Here is a 19,427-nt window from a genome sequence, read left to right on the forward strand (position 1 = left end):
ATCTTTTAGAAACTTATTCTGCTTGTTTAAGATGTCAGGTGAGGCTGAGTTGATGTGTTGTCAAAAAGTGCTAATGTTTTTTCCCTTTTGCCATTCTTTAACTGCTTAACTTTTACTGAGGGTCAAAAACCATTTTGTAGTATTGTACTATACATCCAGATGCTCTTTTGTAAAACGTAAACATTATATATGGTAGACATTAATATGTCTGTTCAATGTTTGAAACAAAGTGGTTTCTTACTTTGACCAGTGATGAGCATAAGCAATCAATGGTGACCAGTAGCGTCAGAACAAGCTAAAGCAGTAATGCAATCCTTGCTTACTTTAGGACCTAGTACTGCTAATTCATGACATGAAGCAAGAGCTTTTCTTGACAGTGCTTTCCAATTGAGTTCAGTTTTGTCAAAAGTGCAAATGTTTTTGATGGCATAATCTTCTTGTCTTAATACATTCCTTAGTTTGATTTTGAAATATCCAACTGCTAAATGACCAGCAGATAGTTTTTCTCCTCATATTTGAAGCTCACAAATGCCATGTCTTGACAAAGCATTTTAACCAGCCAGTGCTCACTTTAAAATTTGACTGCCCTCCAAGATTTTCACTAAACTGAATTTCTTGAATACAATGATTCGATCGGATGCTGGGGGTGATATGGAAGGACAACAGAGTGCCAGATGATTGGAGAAAGGGAGTTACAATACCACTGTTTAAGAGAGGAAGTAAAAAGAAGTGCATCAGTTACCAAGAAATCTTACTGATACCATGCTGTCTGAAGGTAATGGAAGAGGCCATAGAAAAGAGAGAGAGAAAAATCCTAGAATGTCAGAGTTTGAGGAACAACAACCTGAATTCAGAAGTAACAGGGGAATGGAAGATCTTATTTTTTTCCCTCTGTCAGTTAATGGAGAAGTACTGGGAAAAAGCAAAGGATCTGATAACAGTATTCCTGGATTTGGAAAAGGCGTGCAACAGTGTATCAAGGGATAAAATATGAGAATGCTTGACAAAAAATAATGTTCCTGATTCACTAACTAAAAAATTTGAGATACTGTATGAAGTTTGTGAAAGTAGTGTACAACTAGTAGATGGAAGATAAAAATAGTCAAGACAAGGAGAGGTGTTCAAGTACGGCAGTTCACTTTCCCCATTACTTTTCATTACATTTATGGACACAGGTGTGAAAGAAATAAAGGAAGTAGAAAATGAGGATCTTAATGCTTTTGGTTTTGCTGATGACTTCATTATCTGGGCAGAGATGGAAATCGACCTTCGGAGGAGACGGGATTACTGGAATAAAATTTTAAAGAATTTGAGTTGACTGTGAGTAAGAACAAGGCAGTGGCAATGAAGATGAGTGGGACACACACACCATGTAATAACATACTGCAAGGAGAGAAGACTGAATGTGTGAAAAGTTTCAAGTAACTTAGCAGTGTCATATCAAGAGAGAGAATTGCTGAACTAGAAGCTTTAAGAAGAGTAGCAGAAGGATTTAGCTTTTTCCACCAAGCACGAACCCTAATCTAGGACAAAGTGGTCCCTTTAATATCCAAGCAGACCATGTATAAAACCTGTCTCCTGCCAATCGTGACATATCGCCTGGAAACCTGTGCCATCATAAGAGAGAAGAGGTTCAGCTGCAGGTGTGTGAAACAAAGTTTCTTAGGTCAGCTCTACAAAAAACCAGGAGAGACCTGCAGGTGACCTCGACCATGGAGGAAAGAATGAGTGCTGCAAGGTTGAACTGGCTAGGTCACGTGAAGCAAATACACCCACCTGGAGCTCCATGTCAGTATTTGGGGACGGACCAGGAGAAAGATCAACTGAGTGCCGTACAAAGAGATGGACAAACCAGATTAACAAAGATCTCAAGAGGAGAGGGGGTAACGAAGGATGCAGTGGAGAAATACTAGCTACACCACGACAGAAATCAATAGACACATATTGTTCACAAAGGTTTTCCTCATGTTTTTTTTAAAAAAATCACTTGTACACAGTATCATCTAGAACGACATTTGTGGCAAGCTGTGCAGTTTTACGACTTGCCAATCGATCAGCAGAATTGAACTCAAACTGGTAGAAGCGGACCTCGGGGAAGATCAGTTTGGATTCCGTAGAAATGTTGGAACACGTGAGGCAATACTAACCTTACGACTTATCTTAGAAGAAAGATTAAGAAAAGGCAAACCTACGTTTCTAGCATTTGTAGACTTAGAGAAAGCTTTTGACAACGTTAACTGGAATACTCTCTTTCAAATTCTGAAGGTGGCAGGGGTAAAATACAGGGAGCGAAAGGCTATTTACAATTTGTACAGAAACCAGATGGCAGTTATAAGAGTCGAGGGGCATGAAAGGGAAGCAGTGGTTGGGAAAGGAGTGAGACAGGGTTGTAGCCTCTCCCCGATGTTATTCAATCTGTATATTGAGCAAGCAGTAAAGGAAACAAAAGAAAAATTCGGAGTAGGTATTAAAATTCATGGAAAAGAAGTAAAAACTTTGAGGTTCGCCGATGACATTGTCATTCTGTCAGAGACAGCAAAGGACTTGGAAGAGCAGTTGAACGGAATGGACAGTGTCTTGAAAGGAGGATATAAGATGAACATCAACAAAAGCAAAACGAGGATAATGGAATGTAGTCAGATTACATCGGGTGATGCTGAGGGTATTAGATTAGGAAATGAGACACTTAAAGTAGTAAAGGAGTTTTGCTATTTAGGGAGTAAAATAACTGATGATGGTCGAAGTAGAGAGGATATAAAATGTAGACTGGCAATGGCAAGGAAATCGTTTCTGAAGAAGAGAAATTTGTTAACATCGAGTATAGATTTAAGTGTCAGGAAGTCGTTTCTGAAAGTATTTGTATGGAGTGTAGCCATGTATGGAAGTGAAACATGGACGATAACCAGTTTGGACAAGAAGAGAATAGAAGCTTTCGAAATGTGGTGCTACAGAAGAATGCTGAAGATAAGGTGGGTAGATCACGTAACTAATGAGGAGGTATTGAATAGGATTGGGGAGAAGAGAAGTTTGTGGCACAACTTGACTAGAAGAAGGGATCGGTTGGTTGGACATGTTTTGAGGCATCAAGGGATCACAAATTTAGCATTGGAGGGCAGCGTGGAGGGTAAAAATCGTAGAGGGAGACCAAGAGATGAATACACTAAGCAGATTCAGAAGGATGTAGGTTGCAGTAGGTACTGGGAGATGAAGAAGCTTGCACGGGATAGAGTAGCATGGAGAGCTGCATCAAACCAGTCTCAGGACTGAAGACCACAACAACAACAACCAACCTCTTATGCATTGGTTGCAGATTCAGCTTCTTCTAACCTTTTATTAAACTGGTTCATCTCTCTCAGAGAGAACAATGTTCCATTTATGCAGCAAAGCTGACAAGAGTAATTGTAACAGAGCACAAACAGTTACAACTGTCATCAAGTCAGCACTGTCGCCAGGGATGGGAGTCTGTAACGATGGAGGCTGGCCCACACGAGCAAGTAACAGTTGGGTCAAGCAGTCGTCCGGTCAACCGATGTTCAGATAACGGGTGCTATACTGTACTTCACCAGTACCTCTCAAAGTTTTATTAGTTAAATTATTTCATTTTACTCAAATTTCAACAGTCTGTTTTGAAGACAGAGGGAAAAGCTTTTGCAATCTCAAATTTCCCAGAGAAATGCACTGTCAGTCCTCTACAGTTCCCCCGAGTTACGTCGCCATATGGAGGACTGGAGCGGAGTGGACTGGGCTGCTGGCAGCTGCCAACGAGTGGCAAACACACAGTTCTGATGATATTTTACTACAGTTTCTCTTTAGGTAACAGCTGACACAACTCATTTTGTGTGACAAGTTTCTTAACCTAGTATTGTTACAAATAACTATTTCTAGCATCATAACTCCACTGTTCATTTTTCTATCTCTAGGCTTCAAAACTGTCAGTAAACTTCTGGGCAGCTGTGTATCTGTGACAACAATATTACAGAAACGTGTTTTAATGACTTCCATTACCCCCCTTTTTTTTTTTTTTTTTTGGTTACTGATCACCAAACTGTCAACATGAACTGTCAGATAAGAGAGAGAGCGTGGCCAGCTGTCTCAAGCTCTCACGAAATCCCTCTTGTGGCTGCAGCTGGAAACTGTCCACCCTTAACAGTGTGCAGCACACGAAGCAAACTGTGTCAGTGCTGCTCCACAAGTTTGCCCTGAAACGTTCGTCAGTGGACCCAGATCCTTTCTCTGCACTACTACACAATTAGAACTGGTCCAAATAAAGGCCAGTGGTCTCAGTTTGACACACAAGACGTGATTAAATGTTTTGGCTACTCCTGTACTGTTATAAATAAACTGCAGCAGTCTGACTACTTGAAGAAAGATTCTGACACCCACCTATCAGACTGAAAACTGTGCATTGCTAACAATTCCACACACCACCTCCAGCCAATTTCTAACAGCTTCTGCCAATTGTCTGCAGAGCAGCAAAACGAGAACAGTGTTTAAAATCAGTTGGTCAAATGACACATAGAAACACCCCCCTTTTAACCCTAGAGTCGGTGTGCTGGTGTATTTTATACACCAAACTCATCTTTTGCACTCTACATGAAGAAGGCCAACGTTATATCCATCTAAGTGCTGTACCTTTCTAGTCATTGTTTAGCTTATGTTTAGTTGTGTCAGAGAGGTTACAGCATTGACAGGTCTAGGGGACCGATAAGTTATTCCGAGAACTGCAGCAGTGGTGTACTGTATACATCACGTGCCTGGTCTCTTAAGTACTATTTCAAATTGTCAACATAATCTTTTGTACATTTACACAATGTGATGTGCCAAAAAGTTGTATATTTTAGAGATGTACATTATTATGCTTCATTAGGTGCTAACTAAAGTTTGTTTTCTGATTGTAGGGTGAAAGAATGCTTGACAGAGGAGAAATTAGAGTAGACTCACTTAGAGATTCTTGCGGAAGAATATGACGGAAGAGATGTTGATGATGATGTTTTCTGATGGAGAGGTGAAATAATATTACCAAGTGATAATGATGGTCACTCTAAAATTGAATGTAATGAAAGATTACCTTCGTTAGATACTGAAGACAAAATCTTTATTGGTAACAGCAAACAAACAAAATGGATGAAAACTGATATGCATAAAAAAACATCACATTTGCTAGCAAGAAATATTATCAAGACCTTTACAAGCCCTAAAATGATAGCACAAAGTACTGCCGAGAAAATTGAATCATACCATAAATGACAGATGAAATTGTGCACCTTACAAATGTATACATTCACAGAAAACAGAAAGAGGAAAATTATTCTAGAAAAAGGAATGTTAAGCTGACAGACTGTAATGAAATTTCTGCAGTATTAGACATTCTTTATTTGATTGGCCTCAAAGATCGAAACCACACAAAGGTGCAGGAACTTGGGTCAAATGAAGAACCCAAATTATTGTTTTGAGAGAGCCTGCATGAGATACAAGAGTTTTTTAATGTTTCTCAGGTTTATCAGATTTGATGATATAGAAACTAGGGATATGATATGTGAAACAGATACGTTATCAGCTCTTAGGAGCTTTCTGAATACATTTGTGGAAAATTGCATGGATAGTTATGATCTTGGAGAATTTGTTACTATTGATAAGAAAGTAAAAGCAATCAGAGGCCATTGCAGCTTCATACAAAATATTCCCAACAAACCAGCCTCAAAATATTTGCTCTGTGTGATGCCAAGTCATTCTACACTCTTTTTCAGAATATTGTGGCAAATAGCCAAAAGGACCGTTTTGTGTTTCTAATAAGCTATTTGCTACAGTATGTACTCTAACCACATGAGTAAAAGGCACAAATATAAATGTGACAACAGATAACTGGTATACTAGCTACTTACTGGCTCTCTCTCTGGTACAAAACAATATCACTTATATAGGAACCATACACAAGCGTAAAAATGAAATACTACCCGAGTTTTTGTCCAACAAGAACTGAGAAATCAGTTCAGCAGTTTTGGGATACTAGAATGACATTACTATGGTACTGTACGTACCTAAACATAATGCATCTCTTCTACACATTTCCACAATGTACAGTGGGGTAACAGTAGAAGAGGCCAATAAGAAGCCTCACATTATAGCTAGATTGTAACAAGACAAATGGTGGGGTCGAATCTGTTGACCAAATGTGCAATAAATATTAAGTAATGCAAATGACAAGAAGATGGATTGACTATACAATATGCACTGTCAAATGCGGCTGGTATCGATGCATGTGTGTTATTTCGAGCAAATGAAAAGGAGAAATTTCCAAGTACAGTTCTTCTAAAGAACCTTTCTTTTTAACTCATAAAACCACACCTTATCAAAAGATGTGCAATACCAAGTGTACCATTTGATGCAGGCACACACGTGCGCTGTTACAGAGTTCAAGAGATGCATATACAAGAGCAACCAGTGAAGCAAAAAGGCAGATGTAGAATTGTGGAAGGGCAAAGAAAAGCTTCACAACAATAAGTTGTAGCTCTTGTAATGATTTTGTCTGCGAAAGTCATTCTCAAACAACAGTTCTCTGCAAAAAACAGTGTTTGTTCATCCAAAGTCGAAGGCAATTAATTTGTAACTAAATTATTCCACTGCTCCTGTAACAATTAAGAGTGCACCTGCTCTAGGATTAAGTTTCTACAGTAACAGTTGGAATTTATTGGACGTGATCAGATCCTGCTGAGGCCACTTCGTCCATTAACCATTAACCGCTAAACACCAAACGCCACCCACAGCCACCATATGACAGTCAAGCACACACCTGCTCAGGTAAATACTTGTATCCTACTGCCCGAAGGGTTGCCGGCTGTCAACCTATTATATAGCGACAACGAGAACAATGATAATAATAATAATAATAATAATAATAATAATAAAACTTTTCCATATATTTGCCAGTTTTTGTAAAATTATTATTTTATATGTCCTTTCCATTTGTTCCCCTTTGCTCAGTTCAGTTTGTATGAAGCACACTTCACATAAATATGGCAACAAAAGCAGCGTGTGCCCATAACAAAGGTAGAGCTGTCAAGCATAGTCTACACCTGTTATGTTTTCTGTGGGTAAAACATTTCACAGGTGAAACACTCCCCAATTCGGACCTCCAGGTGGTGATTACTCAGAAAGATATCATCCAGGAGAAAAATCGACATTCTGCAGCTCAAAGTGTGGTTTGTTAGTTCCTTTAAAGTGAATGCTTTATCGTCGCCAAGATATGTAGAGTGCTGACAGAAAATGCAGTAAATCAAGTTTATACACGTACTACCTCTGTAGGTGATGAAGATAGTGGATTAGTGTATTATGGGTTAAAATAAATTTTTCACATAGTGAAGACTAAAATTTAATTCACATGGAGGACTGGAGTGCAATACTCTGAAAATGAAGAGAATACGGAGTGTAGGAAAGGAGTGAAAGGGGAAGCCACCTGGTTGAATGAATACTGCACAGAGCAGAGTTTAATCATTGCTATCATTCAGTTTAAGAACCACAACAGAGTTCCACAAGTGTGGAGGAGAGCTGAGGTTATCGGTAGGTTTCTGATAAAGATATTCTGAAACTAGATTAAAAATTGCACCACATTTCCAGGAGCAGATGCGGACTGTCGCCGTAATCTATTAGTTATTAACTGATGCAACTGCACAAAGTTAGGGATCAGAACCCATATAATTTAGAGGAACCAGAGGTTTTCAAAAGCCCCAGAGGTTGCCCGCGACAGGCCTTTCACCAGCAGGAGAGGCAGTGAGGGGGCAGGGTCACAGGCAGAGGTGCACACTATCTGTTACCTTTTATCTACTGCCGACACTTTTGTCAGTTATATTTGCTCACAGTCCATTTGTTATGGGCTGGTCTCTGACAGTCATGTATTCATATTTTTCCCTAACTTCTTTAGTCTCTATTCCTTTACACTTACAGTTGAGAAAAAAAGATATAGTCCCACACAACTGAAGAGAGAAACAGTCATGCGGTGCTGCCACTTGGGAGACCCAGAGGGGCAGTTCAGCCACCAATTGAAAAGGCTCCCGTCGCTCGGCACACGACGGCATCCGTGCTCACAGTGTGTGCGAATCGTGTCTCATGTGCATCTGTTGAGTAGAGACTGCTGTAATGGGAGCATGTATGGATGGATCACCATTGACAGTACCGTGTGCCCTCATTCTCCGAGACACTGTGGCCAGCTTCAGAATGTAGCCAGGGATACCGAGAGGTTCAATGTTCTGGGACAGCGGACATTAAGTCTGGTGATTGCGAACTTTATGTCATAATTACTGGCAATAATTTTTTCTTTCACCACCAAGATCTAAACCAGCTATCTCCAAGCGGAGTGCCACCACACAGGCACGTATTAGCGACCTCGGCTATGGAACAGGTGTTGCTGATAGAGCTATGTAAGTCCCCAGAATTCTGAAAACTGCTGCCTGTGTCTCACATCTACCTGTCGACCCAGCCGATTTCTCTCACGAGTACAGCTACCGTACTTTTCATTATTCCTTATGTAGCCCGTCATTTTCATTTTGATTAAGTAAATGAAAATTAAACATAGTTCCAAAGGACCAATGAAATAACTCACTCTCGTTCTTGGCTTCCTCATCCTGTTCGTATGTCGTTATTATTTCTGCAGCCCGCTTCTCGTCGTACAGTGGGTACAGAATTTCATTGAGGCGAGGATCACGCTGCTTCTCGTTGAGGAACGTGATGAACTGATCGAGGTTAATCCTGTCAGCTTTTCCCTGTGTTCTGGAAAAGTTAAATATAAATTACGAGTATTGTCAAAATAAAGAGAACTCACTCACAATTACATCCAAAAGTTAAACTCAATACTAGAATAGGCTATCTGTTTGACGAAAAACATTTATGTGCAATTGAACTGGTCACCTAACAATCGAAATGTTGTTAAAATCTAGTTTTAGTTAGCTGAAATCTGTTCAGATTTTACTCTTGGGTTTCATTACTTTCATTACACAATCTTGTAGAATATACTCTTCTCAAACTGTACGTGTTACATGCATCTCCACAAGATTAATTTGAGTAAATGCACCCACATATGCTATTCTCATGGCGAAAACAAAGAATTACTAATTCAAAGATCTAAAACAGTTAGCAACAATGGAATCAAATACAACGAAAGAAAAAGAACTGAAAAGTAACATACTATAGATCTGACCACAGCATAGCAACTGCAAATGTTGAGACACACAGACGCAATTTAAACCCTCCAGAAAGTACCAATTTGTGTTTCAACTCTCCACCACTGAATGGCAACATTACTCACACAGCAAATAAGTTTGCGTCCATCAGTGCACAAGGAAGTCTCGACACCCTCGTCATATCCTTCCTCCCATTAATGCAATTCTCTCTGTGTGTACAGAGTTGTGGGAGTGTCTTAACAGAGTGAACACTTATTATTAGTTTCCCATATTTGGAGACTGTCATTGCTCGGCAACTGTGTACTGAACTTATGAACAGCTGCTCCAATTGCTAATATGTTCCTTACTTTTGTCCACAATCAGTTTTTAAATCCACATTTAAGCCATTTTCTAGTGGATCTGAAAACTGGCATGCAGTGAAGCAAAGACAATGTAATAAAGTACGGTACTATATTAAAGACAAGTAGGAAGAGTCCCTTATGAATGACCACTCATTTAGAATAATATACGCACAATTTTTGGGCATCTGTAATCGACCATCAATGACTGGATAAGTATGAATAATAAATTTTGGCTACAAGTGCAATGAGAGAGACTGCGACGGTCAACTATTTTGAAAATGAAATACGATGTATACGTGCTCATTTACAGGTCACAACTCAGGTGATACGAATTCGATTGTGGAATGACTGTTACTCAAGTGCATTCCCTCCTCATTCCCACTTGTCACGTCACTCCAGGTGCCGTCCTCATGCTGGTAAACTCGTCACTTGTGAACTGGAAAAGTGAAGATGTGAGTGAAATCTGTAAATGTGTAAAGGTGTTGCAGCATTTCTCGTGCCCTTTTCTGCAGAAGCAGGTGGTCTCTGCACCCCAACTGCTACAATGCAACAAACAGATATTCCCTTGAAAGCCAGTTTTAGTGCTTAAAAGGTGACCTCCGCTTAAAAGGTGCCAGTCTTGAGCTCCAGCAGGTAATCATCGCCTCAAACGGGCAAAATTCTGTACGTAGAGTGCGAAAGAAAGTGTCAAAGACAGGCAGGCCTGCGCCAAAATAGAGAGCTATAATCCTTCTGTCCCTGAATGTCTACAAAGCCATATTATCACAGAACAATTTTACTGTATTTTGTGATGGAAAATTAATGTTCAGCACCCCACCAGAACGAGGTCATCAGAGGTAGACTAGACTCTCGGATCAGATAAAGGTGGAGAAGGAAACTGGCCATGGCCTTTCATAGGAACTGTCCCCACCTTTCACACAGATTCAGAGAAATCGGGGAAACATAAACCTGGGTGATAGGGTGGGGATTCAGATAACTATACCGACAACTGCCGAGTATCCGACCGCCGCTTCACCTCATTCAGTCTTGTTTCCGAAGAGCAAAGAGACGTGCCAAATATGTGTTATTTTGCATTAAATTCGATTATAGACTCATTCATCTATGTCACTACCTTGCAATTCACAGTTAAGTGCCTGGAAGGAGGTTCACTGAACGACTTTCACACTATTTCTCTATCATTTCACACTCTAAATCACACAAATCAACTAAATACATAATGGAAAAATCACATAGATAATGTTGTGGTAAAGATGAACCAAAGAGCATGTTTTATTGGTGGACGACTTACAACATGCAGTGAGTCCACTGTTGAGACTGCCTACACTACACTTGTCTATCCTCTGTTCAAGTATTGCTGTGTGGTATGAGATCCTTACCAGAAAGAACTGACTGAAGACTTCAGAAAATTTCAAAGAATGGCAGTTTGTTTTATATTATAGAGAAATAGGGGAGACAATGTCAGAGATATAAGAGTTGGGGTGGCATTCATCAAAACAAAGACATTCCTCATTGTGGCGAGATCGTCTCACAAAACTTCCACCTCCAACTTTCTGCTCCAAAAGCAAAAGTATTTTGTACACACCCACATATATAGGGAGAATGATCAATGTAATAAAATAAGAGAAATCTGAGCTCACATGGAGAGACTTAAATGTTCACTTGTCCTGCACACTGTAGTTCTACACCTAAATACATCTTTGTGACTGTTTCTTCATGCACCTTATTCTTCACGTGTACTATTCACTGAAAGTTGTGAGTGATGTTTAACGTGTGTGAGGCTCTGCACAAGTGGAGCATAAGAAAACTAAAAAGCCAGCAAAACAAAGCAGAAACTCACACATCAAAAGCTTTACAAAAAAAAAATGACACAGTACAAAGAAATACACACTTGAAAATGGGAATCATTTCCCGAAATGCGTTGTGTAAAACACAAATAAAAGAAAACCGTGACTGGCAGCAGAAAGTGCTTTATAAACAAACACTATAATAGTTAGTTCAGCACAGGATATTTACTTTCTGTACACCTACGAACATTTTGATAGTAAGGGATATTTAACATTTTAAGCTACAGTACCAGACCACAGTGAGGATAAATGTGAGAAATCAGAAGCATGGAAACAATCTAAACACCAATATTTGTTGAGAGGATGCTATTAATGTCCAATTATTTGTTACTAAAGCCACAGATGAGGTCTACAACAAACAATGGGAAGAGTAATAGCTCATAAAGAAGATAAATTTCGTAGCCAAACTTTTGGACTGTATCCTCGCTCAGAACTTTTCGAGGAAAAGTACTTACATTGACTGGAAGAGTTCTTCGATATCATTCCTCGGACATATTTTGTGGTACAATGCGTAAAATTTGTCAAACGTGAAATCTGCAGGCTCAATTACATCATTCTGAAAAAAAAAAAGGAAGCAAAAACAGTTACGGTTGGTCATGTAGTGAATATCTGAAATATAAGTTAATACAAAAGGGAACTGAATCTAAAATGTGGTCAAGTGCTTTAATCATCTGGTGAAGGAATATTGGTTATATAGGGCATGGAGAAGGCAGGCACAGTGAGAAGGAGATAGGAAGGGGTGGGGTGGGGTGGGGTGGGGTTGGAGGAGGAGGAGGAGGAGGAGGAGGAGTATAAATGAGGGAAGGTGTCGATGGTCAAATTCTTACGCAAAACCGTAAAGTGTAATTTTTGCAACAACACTAGAAGCCCTTGATATTTGAAGAAAGATCAGGCATAATCTTTTGTACACTATGGTAAACTTATAGTATTCTTACAGTTTGAGATATCATTAAGCATTTATTAACCTTACAAAAGCTGCATTACCCCACCCTTTAAAAAAAAATTACAAGAATTGTCAAATATCACCATGTGCATTATTTCGTACTTTGTTCTGGGTGGACTACCGATACAGTATTTCCTTAACTAATGACTGTAAACTGCTTTCAGATGCACCATGTCAAACGAGCAGCAAGTCATAAATTTTCAAATCAGTCATGACTACACTTTACTCTTCAAAGAGAAAAATATACAAGTAAATTACAGGCTTGATAACACAACATGATTCTTGATGCAGCAGTAGTATGAATGTTGGAAGTCCACCACGATGGAAATCACTTTCTCCTTCTCCCAACTTATTCTATAACACATTAAATTTGCAGCTGCATTAAAATATTTTTTTCTAATGTTAAAAAATATAATACATCCTACATGAAAACACACACACACACACACACACACACACACACACACAAAAATCCCACCACAGTTCTCAAATTCTCATAGTATATGTGACAAACAAGATGACGCAGCAGTGGACCATACAGCAAGAAGCGACATGCTTGTCAACAAAGCAGTCATTATCAAAGTCATTCTAGGGAGCAGAAACCAGGGGACTCTAGTACACCAGATCTGTTGTGTCATAACTGGTAAAGTGTGTTGTCCAAAAAAGACATTATGAGAAAACTGAATTTGAAACTTTGATGGAAAACAGTAAATTGAGTTATCAAGACAAAATACACCCAATAAGTAATATTGATATTATGTCCTTCAATAGACCTTTGCTTCATGTTGTTCCTTCATTTTGTCTTTTAATTGGCACAAATAAGAGAGGCCTCTAAAACAATTTGAACTTCTTGTTTCACAGTGAGTCACTGACAACTGTTAATGGATTTTTGCTCATTTTATGCAATACGCACAATTAATTTAGTATTATTTATTCTTCTGCTTAACACACATCCTACACAAAAATACAAAACAGTGAAAAGACTCCTAAGTACTAAAATTATTAAGGAAATTTTGTATCTAATGACAAAAAAATTAGCAAGAAGCAGCTAATTTCCTTGCAAGTCATTCGAAAGTTAAGTCAGACAACAAATGAGAATAAATACTGCACAAGAACATTGGATTTTTTTTCCTCTCAAGAAAATTATGGCCTTATTCCTTAATTATCTACATCTACATAGATGCTCCAAAAGCCACTGTACAGTGCGTGGCGGAGGGTACCCTGTACCACTAGTAATCATTTCCTTTCCTGTTCTACTTGCAAATAGAGAGAGGGAACAATTGACTGTCTATATGCCTCTGTATGAGGCCTAATTTCTCGAATCTTATCTTCACGGTCCTTACACGCAATGTATGTTGGTGGCAGTAGAAAAGTTCAGCAGTCAGCTTCAATTTCTGGTTCTGTAAGGGGCTCCGGAAAGGCTCAAAATCATGAAAAGTTCAATTTTTACTTTTTTGCGTTTTCTGAATCTGCAGACTATTACCTTTTAATAGATATATAATTTATTCAATTCCGAAGACTACAACTATTTTAAAAATTTTTTTGAAATGTGTTCTACATGGGCGTGACCCACTGTGGCGCTGTTAAACTGCTGTCAAATGGTGTTATTATTAACGTCCGTGTTCATCAGGTACATTTTAGTGATGTGAGATAAAGTATGTGTTGTGGCTAACCTGTGATGGTTCAATATATATCGCTGGTGTGATTGTCAATTGTTTCATGTTTATTTACTCTGTCGTTATCTCGAAGATATTCGTAATTAATTCTGTTTCTTGAGTCTCTGTTTTGTTGAAGTATAATAATGAGTAAAAGTAAAGTTATTAGAAATCCTCTGAAGGCTTTTAAGAAAAGGAGAAATGTTGGAAAGCCAAAGGTATTTAGAAATATGGGAATGAAGATAGGTTCTAACATGGTACGAGCGATGCTTGCTTTAGACAAGGAACGCCTTCGGGCTGCAGACAGGGCTGTAAAGAGTCTAGAAATACAAGCAAGAGTAAACAGGAGGAGGAACAAGAGGAAGCTGGAGGAGGAGTTTGCAGAGGATGAAGATAATCCATCCTATGGACCTGGAATGCACTAAAAGGTTAATCCAATCTTTGTCGCTCGATTCCCAAAACTTTTATTTTCTCATACTAATTACATGTTTTCTAAGGATCTTCCAAACATATTTGTTTCAAACTTTCAGTAAATGTTACACAGTATCTTCTGCATAATTTAACACAGCCTTTTTCCAAAAAACTGTATATTTTTGAATATATAAATAAAAAATTGCAAAAAAATGTTGTGAATTTTCATTACAATTGAAAAAAAATCATCTTTAATAACTGAACTAAAATTTTGTAAAATCCCTGTGTTAAGTTGTAGCCCATATTCCAATAAATAATCTGTAAAAAGTTCAACTTCCTACCTCAAATACTTTGCGAGGAAAGATGTAATTTATAAGCGTTATTTTAACATTGCAAGTATAGGGCGTTCCGGAGCCCCTTAAATTTTCTCAGTAGCGTTTCTCGAAAAGAATGTTGCCTTCCCTCCAGGGACTACTATTTGAGTTCCCAAAGCATCTTGATAAGACTTACATGTTGTTCAATGAGAATCAGTAAATCATATTCTTTTGTTGTGCAAGCAAGTATGGTTTAGTGTACTTCTCTGGCACAGAAAGACTGCTGGCTTTCCCTACTGCTGGCTTTCCCTCTTTCCCAAACTCTGAGCCTTAAATGTTTCACCAGCAGAAAGTGTCACTTGATGCAAAACAGTAGTGTACAGTTGTCTTTAGTGAATAGTAAACATTTCACATTTCTCAGTTTCAATGTTGACCAGAACTGTGTACTTTGCACTGCTGTTGCTGAAGCTGATTTCTTAACATGGTGTAAAATTTTGGGAGGTTTCTTGAGTCAATTGGATAACAATGGAGGGCTCATTCAACCACATTCTGGGCTCACAGCCAGCCACTGTTAATACAATCCACAATACTTCAATTGGGCACCTGCCAGTCATCTTCAGGTGAGCTATCGAAAACTCAATTCACAATGAAGGGCTTCTTTTTACATAAGTGCAGAATCAACTGTAACCAGTCTCAAGGACATTTCATAGGATCACAGAAGCACGTTTTTTTTTTTTTTTTTTTTAAATTGGGGTGTGTGAGGTATCACACGCCATGTATTCATATCCTAGCAGTAAAAATTTGTGATTAGTTACTTCCAGGGAAGAGTTCTGCAGAGTCACTATGCTCATTACAGGAACACAAGTGTTCTTGTTATGTCCAGCCCACATACTTGAATACCCAACTATAGCCATTAGTCCAGGGTTCATTCCTTTATCATCATCATCATCATCTTGAACAGTCTGCAGCCCCAGGCTGGGTCTGTCTGAAACACAAGCATCACCATCTAGTCCTGTTCTCCCACCATCTTTCTATGGTCAGTCTAATCCAGTCCTCCAGTCCTTGCCTCTTTCTTCAACACACTCTTCCATGCCTTTCAGCCCTGTTCCTTGGTCTTCATATCGGTCATTTCCTTCGCATCTCCATTTAGTGTTCCTTCTTGTGAATGTTCTTGTTTTCCATTGACTAAGTGCCCACACCACCTTAGCCATGATGTTTCTATCCTGCTCTGCAAGAGTTCCTCTTACACAATTTCCCTTATCCTTTCAAACCTCATCCAACCTAGCCTACTTACTCCTATCCTACTTCTGAGGAACTTTGTTTCACATGCCTGTAATCTGCTTACATCTCTTCTTCATTACCCATATGTCAGATGCACAGGTAAATATTGGGATTTGGCAACTTCTATAGATCACTTCTCTGCTGTTTTGTGGAAGTCTTTGTTCAAGGCCAGGCTCCTAACACTTCTAAAGAATGCCTCTGCCTGTCTGCTGCATTCACTGACCTCTTTTTTATTTCTTCTATTATCCTCTATCACACTTATTACACATTTGCCACTTTTCACCTTCTTCATATCTTTCTTTGTAGTTTTGTTTACACTAAATTTCGTCCCATACTGTCTCTCAGTTTCTTCTCAAGTGTCCAGCTGTTCCTGAATCTCCTCCTCCCCATTTCCCCAGATCATCAAGTCGCCCCTGAACACCACTGCTTTCATCTCACCTTCTCCAGTTTTTTTCTGCCACCTTAGTCTTTATGTTATCCAAGACCACACTGAAGAGGAGAGATGAGAGTACACTGCTCTGTTTCACATCACTTGTTTGCTAAAATCAACCTGTCCTTTCATTTCCCACTTGCACAGAACATAGACTTCCATAGTACATCTCCTCCACTCTGCTTGTTGTCTCTTTTTCCACCCCTTTATTTCCTAGTGCTTCCCAGATCTTTTGTTCTACAGAGACAATCAAATGCCTTTTCTATATGGAGAAAGGCCATCATAAGGTGTTCATATTGGTGCTCCCGGAGCTGCCTCACTGCAAACATGAGAACAGCTGACCCGCCAGGTCTGGAGCCATGCCGTTCCTTCCTCAATTTGTTCTCAACCCTCGTTTAGTGTCTGGTCTCCAGGATCTTTTCATATACTTTGGCACAGAGTGGTATCAGTGTGACTCCCCTGTGGTTTCTACAATCCTTCCTACTCCTTTTCTTGAATACAGGGACAATTAGTGTTCTCTTGTAGTCTTATAGAGTCGTCTTCTCATTCCACACGAATCTCATCACACGATACAGCCACTGTTCCACAATCTTCCCTGCTGCCTTCACCATCTTGTCACTTACTTTGTCCATACCTGGTGCCTTTCCTCCTTTAAACCTGTCGAGTGCCATTTCCGTTTCTTTCCGTGTCGGATCCTTTTCCCCCTTGGAGTTTACTTCTACCTGCTTTAGTCTATTATCCTCATCTACAAGCCCATTTAGATTTAGTAAATGCTCAGAGTATTCCTTCCACAATACCTTCAGTGCCTCTTTGTTATTAACCTCACTCCCATTTCCATCTATCACTGTTGCTTCCCTCTCAAACCTCTGCTCTTACTTTTGACCATTGCATATAGTACTTTCTTGCTGTATTATTTGGAATTGTCAAAAGTAAGAGGAGAGGTTTGAGAGGGAAGCAACAATTGTAGAAATGGAATGGAATGAGCTGATATGAACAAAACCCTATTACATTCACTGCTCTTCCTGCCAGACATTCATTCCACGGAGAGCAGAATGTTTATAGTTTGTCAAAGTGATAGAAAACTGTATGTCAAAGGTGGCCATTTTCTCAAAGTCACAAAATTCTACAGAAGAGGCCTCCATAGGCAGTGTTGTAAATCAGAACTCTTTTGTCTTTCTTTCTGCAGCACCTTTCGGTAGATTCTTTCATCATCAATCAGTAGGCGATATCAACAAGTCTGTGGTGCTCTTAAGTTCTTTCGTTAGTAGAACCTTCTCTCTGTTGTAAGCACACCAATTTGCAGGCCATTCATGTCGCAAGTGCCATTTCATAGTCTATCTCATCTTGTGGAATTCAACACAAATGAGCCTATAAGATACGGGACTGTTAGCTTTGAAAAATTCTTTAGAATATTCTTCATACTATGCTAGTAAGGCAGAAGACAAGACAAAAACATGTTACCATAATCACTTCTGCGATCATGGTTTCGTATGGAGAAATTTTCACTACAGACTTATGGACATTGTTATCTTTTCACTTTTCAGTACTTCAAGCTGAATGAGGTATTGCTCTCGAGGTTACCTAAACTGATTATTTTCATTTTTATTAATTAATTCTAAAAAACCAGCAACATAATGTACTCTTCTGTTGCAATCCTTTATCTTCCAGTGTATATCCAATATTTTCTCACACATGTCATCTGAGATACATTTCTTACTGCATTCAGCCTGAGGTATACTCTTCTAATCCAGCAAAAGTGCTCCATCACTGTTCACTTTCTCGAGACACATTACCCAGCAGTTTCCACTGGTGTCTATTTTTCCTACTTTCACACCTCAAACCACATTTTCCTGTTTTCCTTGACATCATAAATGTATTCTGCGTGAGATGTGTGACCCCACTGCTTATATCAATAGCAAAATCTGTATGAATTGTTATGTTTTGCATTATATTGTAAAGTGTCAGGCCTATTCACTTCTAGTCCACAGCTTGGGCCACCTTCCTGTGATGTCAATGTATTGCTTCACTGTGCAGAGCTACCACGGTTTGAGGCACATTAAGGATTACTCATTACGTTACTATGATTAAAAAAAACAGTGTGTATCATATGCTTGTTACATAGAGTCACAGTTGCACCGACAAAGATCTATCTCTGTCTACAGAGGCTCTGTTCGCAGTAGTTTATATTAGCCAACTATCAAGAGGGGAAGTATATAACGACTACAGTTGGCATTACTGTCCTGCTGCACAATGCTCAATCCTGCAGTGAAACATCATTCACACTACACTTATTGTTTAACTACAAGGTACAGGAGAAATTTGGAAAGAGAATTAAAGTTCAGAGAGAAGCAATTAAAACCTTGGGGTCTGAAGATTATATCGTAATTGTGTCAGAGATAGCAAAGGACTCAAAATAGCTTTCGAACATAATGGATAGCGAACTGAAGAGATATTATAGGATGATGACAATGGAATGAATCAAATGAAGTCAAATTAAGTCATTTAATGTATTTTTCTAGCTAAGCAGTGAAATAACCGATAATGGATGAACAGTGGAGACATTAAATGCTGCCTGGCAAATAGCAAGATAATCATTTCTGAAAATGGGGGATCTGTTAACATCAGATGTAAATTTAAGTGTTAGAAAATCTTTTCTGAAGATTTAACAATAACAGAAATTCCTGGACAGAGCAATACATACACTCCTGGAAATGGAAAAAAGAACACATTGACACTGGTGTGTCAGACCCACCATACTTGCTCCGGACACTGCGAGAGGGCTGTACAAGCAATGATCACACGCACGGCACAGCGGACACACCAGGAACCGCGGTGTTGGCCGTCGAATGGTGCTAGCTGCGCAGCATTTGTGCACCGCCGCCGTCAGTGTCAGCCAGTTTGCTGTGGCATACGGAGCTCCATCGCAGTCTTTAACACTGGTAGCATGCCGCGACAGCGTGGACGTGAACCGTATGTGCAGTTGACGGACTTTGAGCGAGGGCGTATAGTGGGCATGCGGGAGGCTGGGTGGACAT

General features: G+C 39.3%; 1 protein-coding gene across 5 annotated transcripts in view; it reads right to left on the minus strand.

The window, feature by feature from the left end:
* The window catches only part of LOC126210263 (1-phosphatidylinositol 4,5-bisphosphate phosphodiesterase), a 421,472-nt gene that overhangs the window by 99,223 nt on the left and 302,822 nt on the right, over positions 1–19,427 (minus strand). For all 5 annotated transcript variants that reach the window (XM_049939453.1, XM_049939454.1, XM_049939456.1 and 2 more), the window contains 2 exons: positions 11,814–11,914; positions 8,597–8,763 (listed from right to left, as the gene is read on the minus strand). In XM_049939453.1, coding sequence (XP_049795410.1) covers positions 8,597–8,763; positions 11,814–11,914 — 268 coding nt within the window. The remainder of the gene's footprint in view (positions 1–8,596; positions 8,764–11,813; positions 11,915–19,427) is intronic.

Source organism: Schistocerca nitens, chromosome 10 (genome assembly GCF_023898315.1).
Source record: "Schistocerca nitens isolate TAMUIC-IGC-003100 chromosome 10, iqSchNite1.1, whole genome shotgun sequence".
Taxonomy (NCBI): Eukaryota; Metazoa; Arthropoda; class Insecta; order Orthoptera; family Acrididae; genus Schistocerca; species Schistocerca nitens.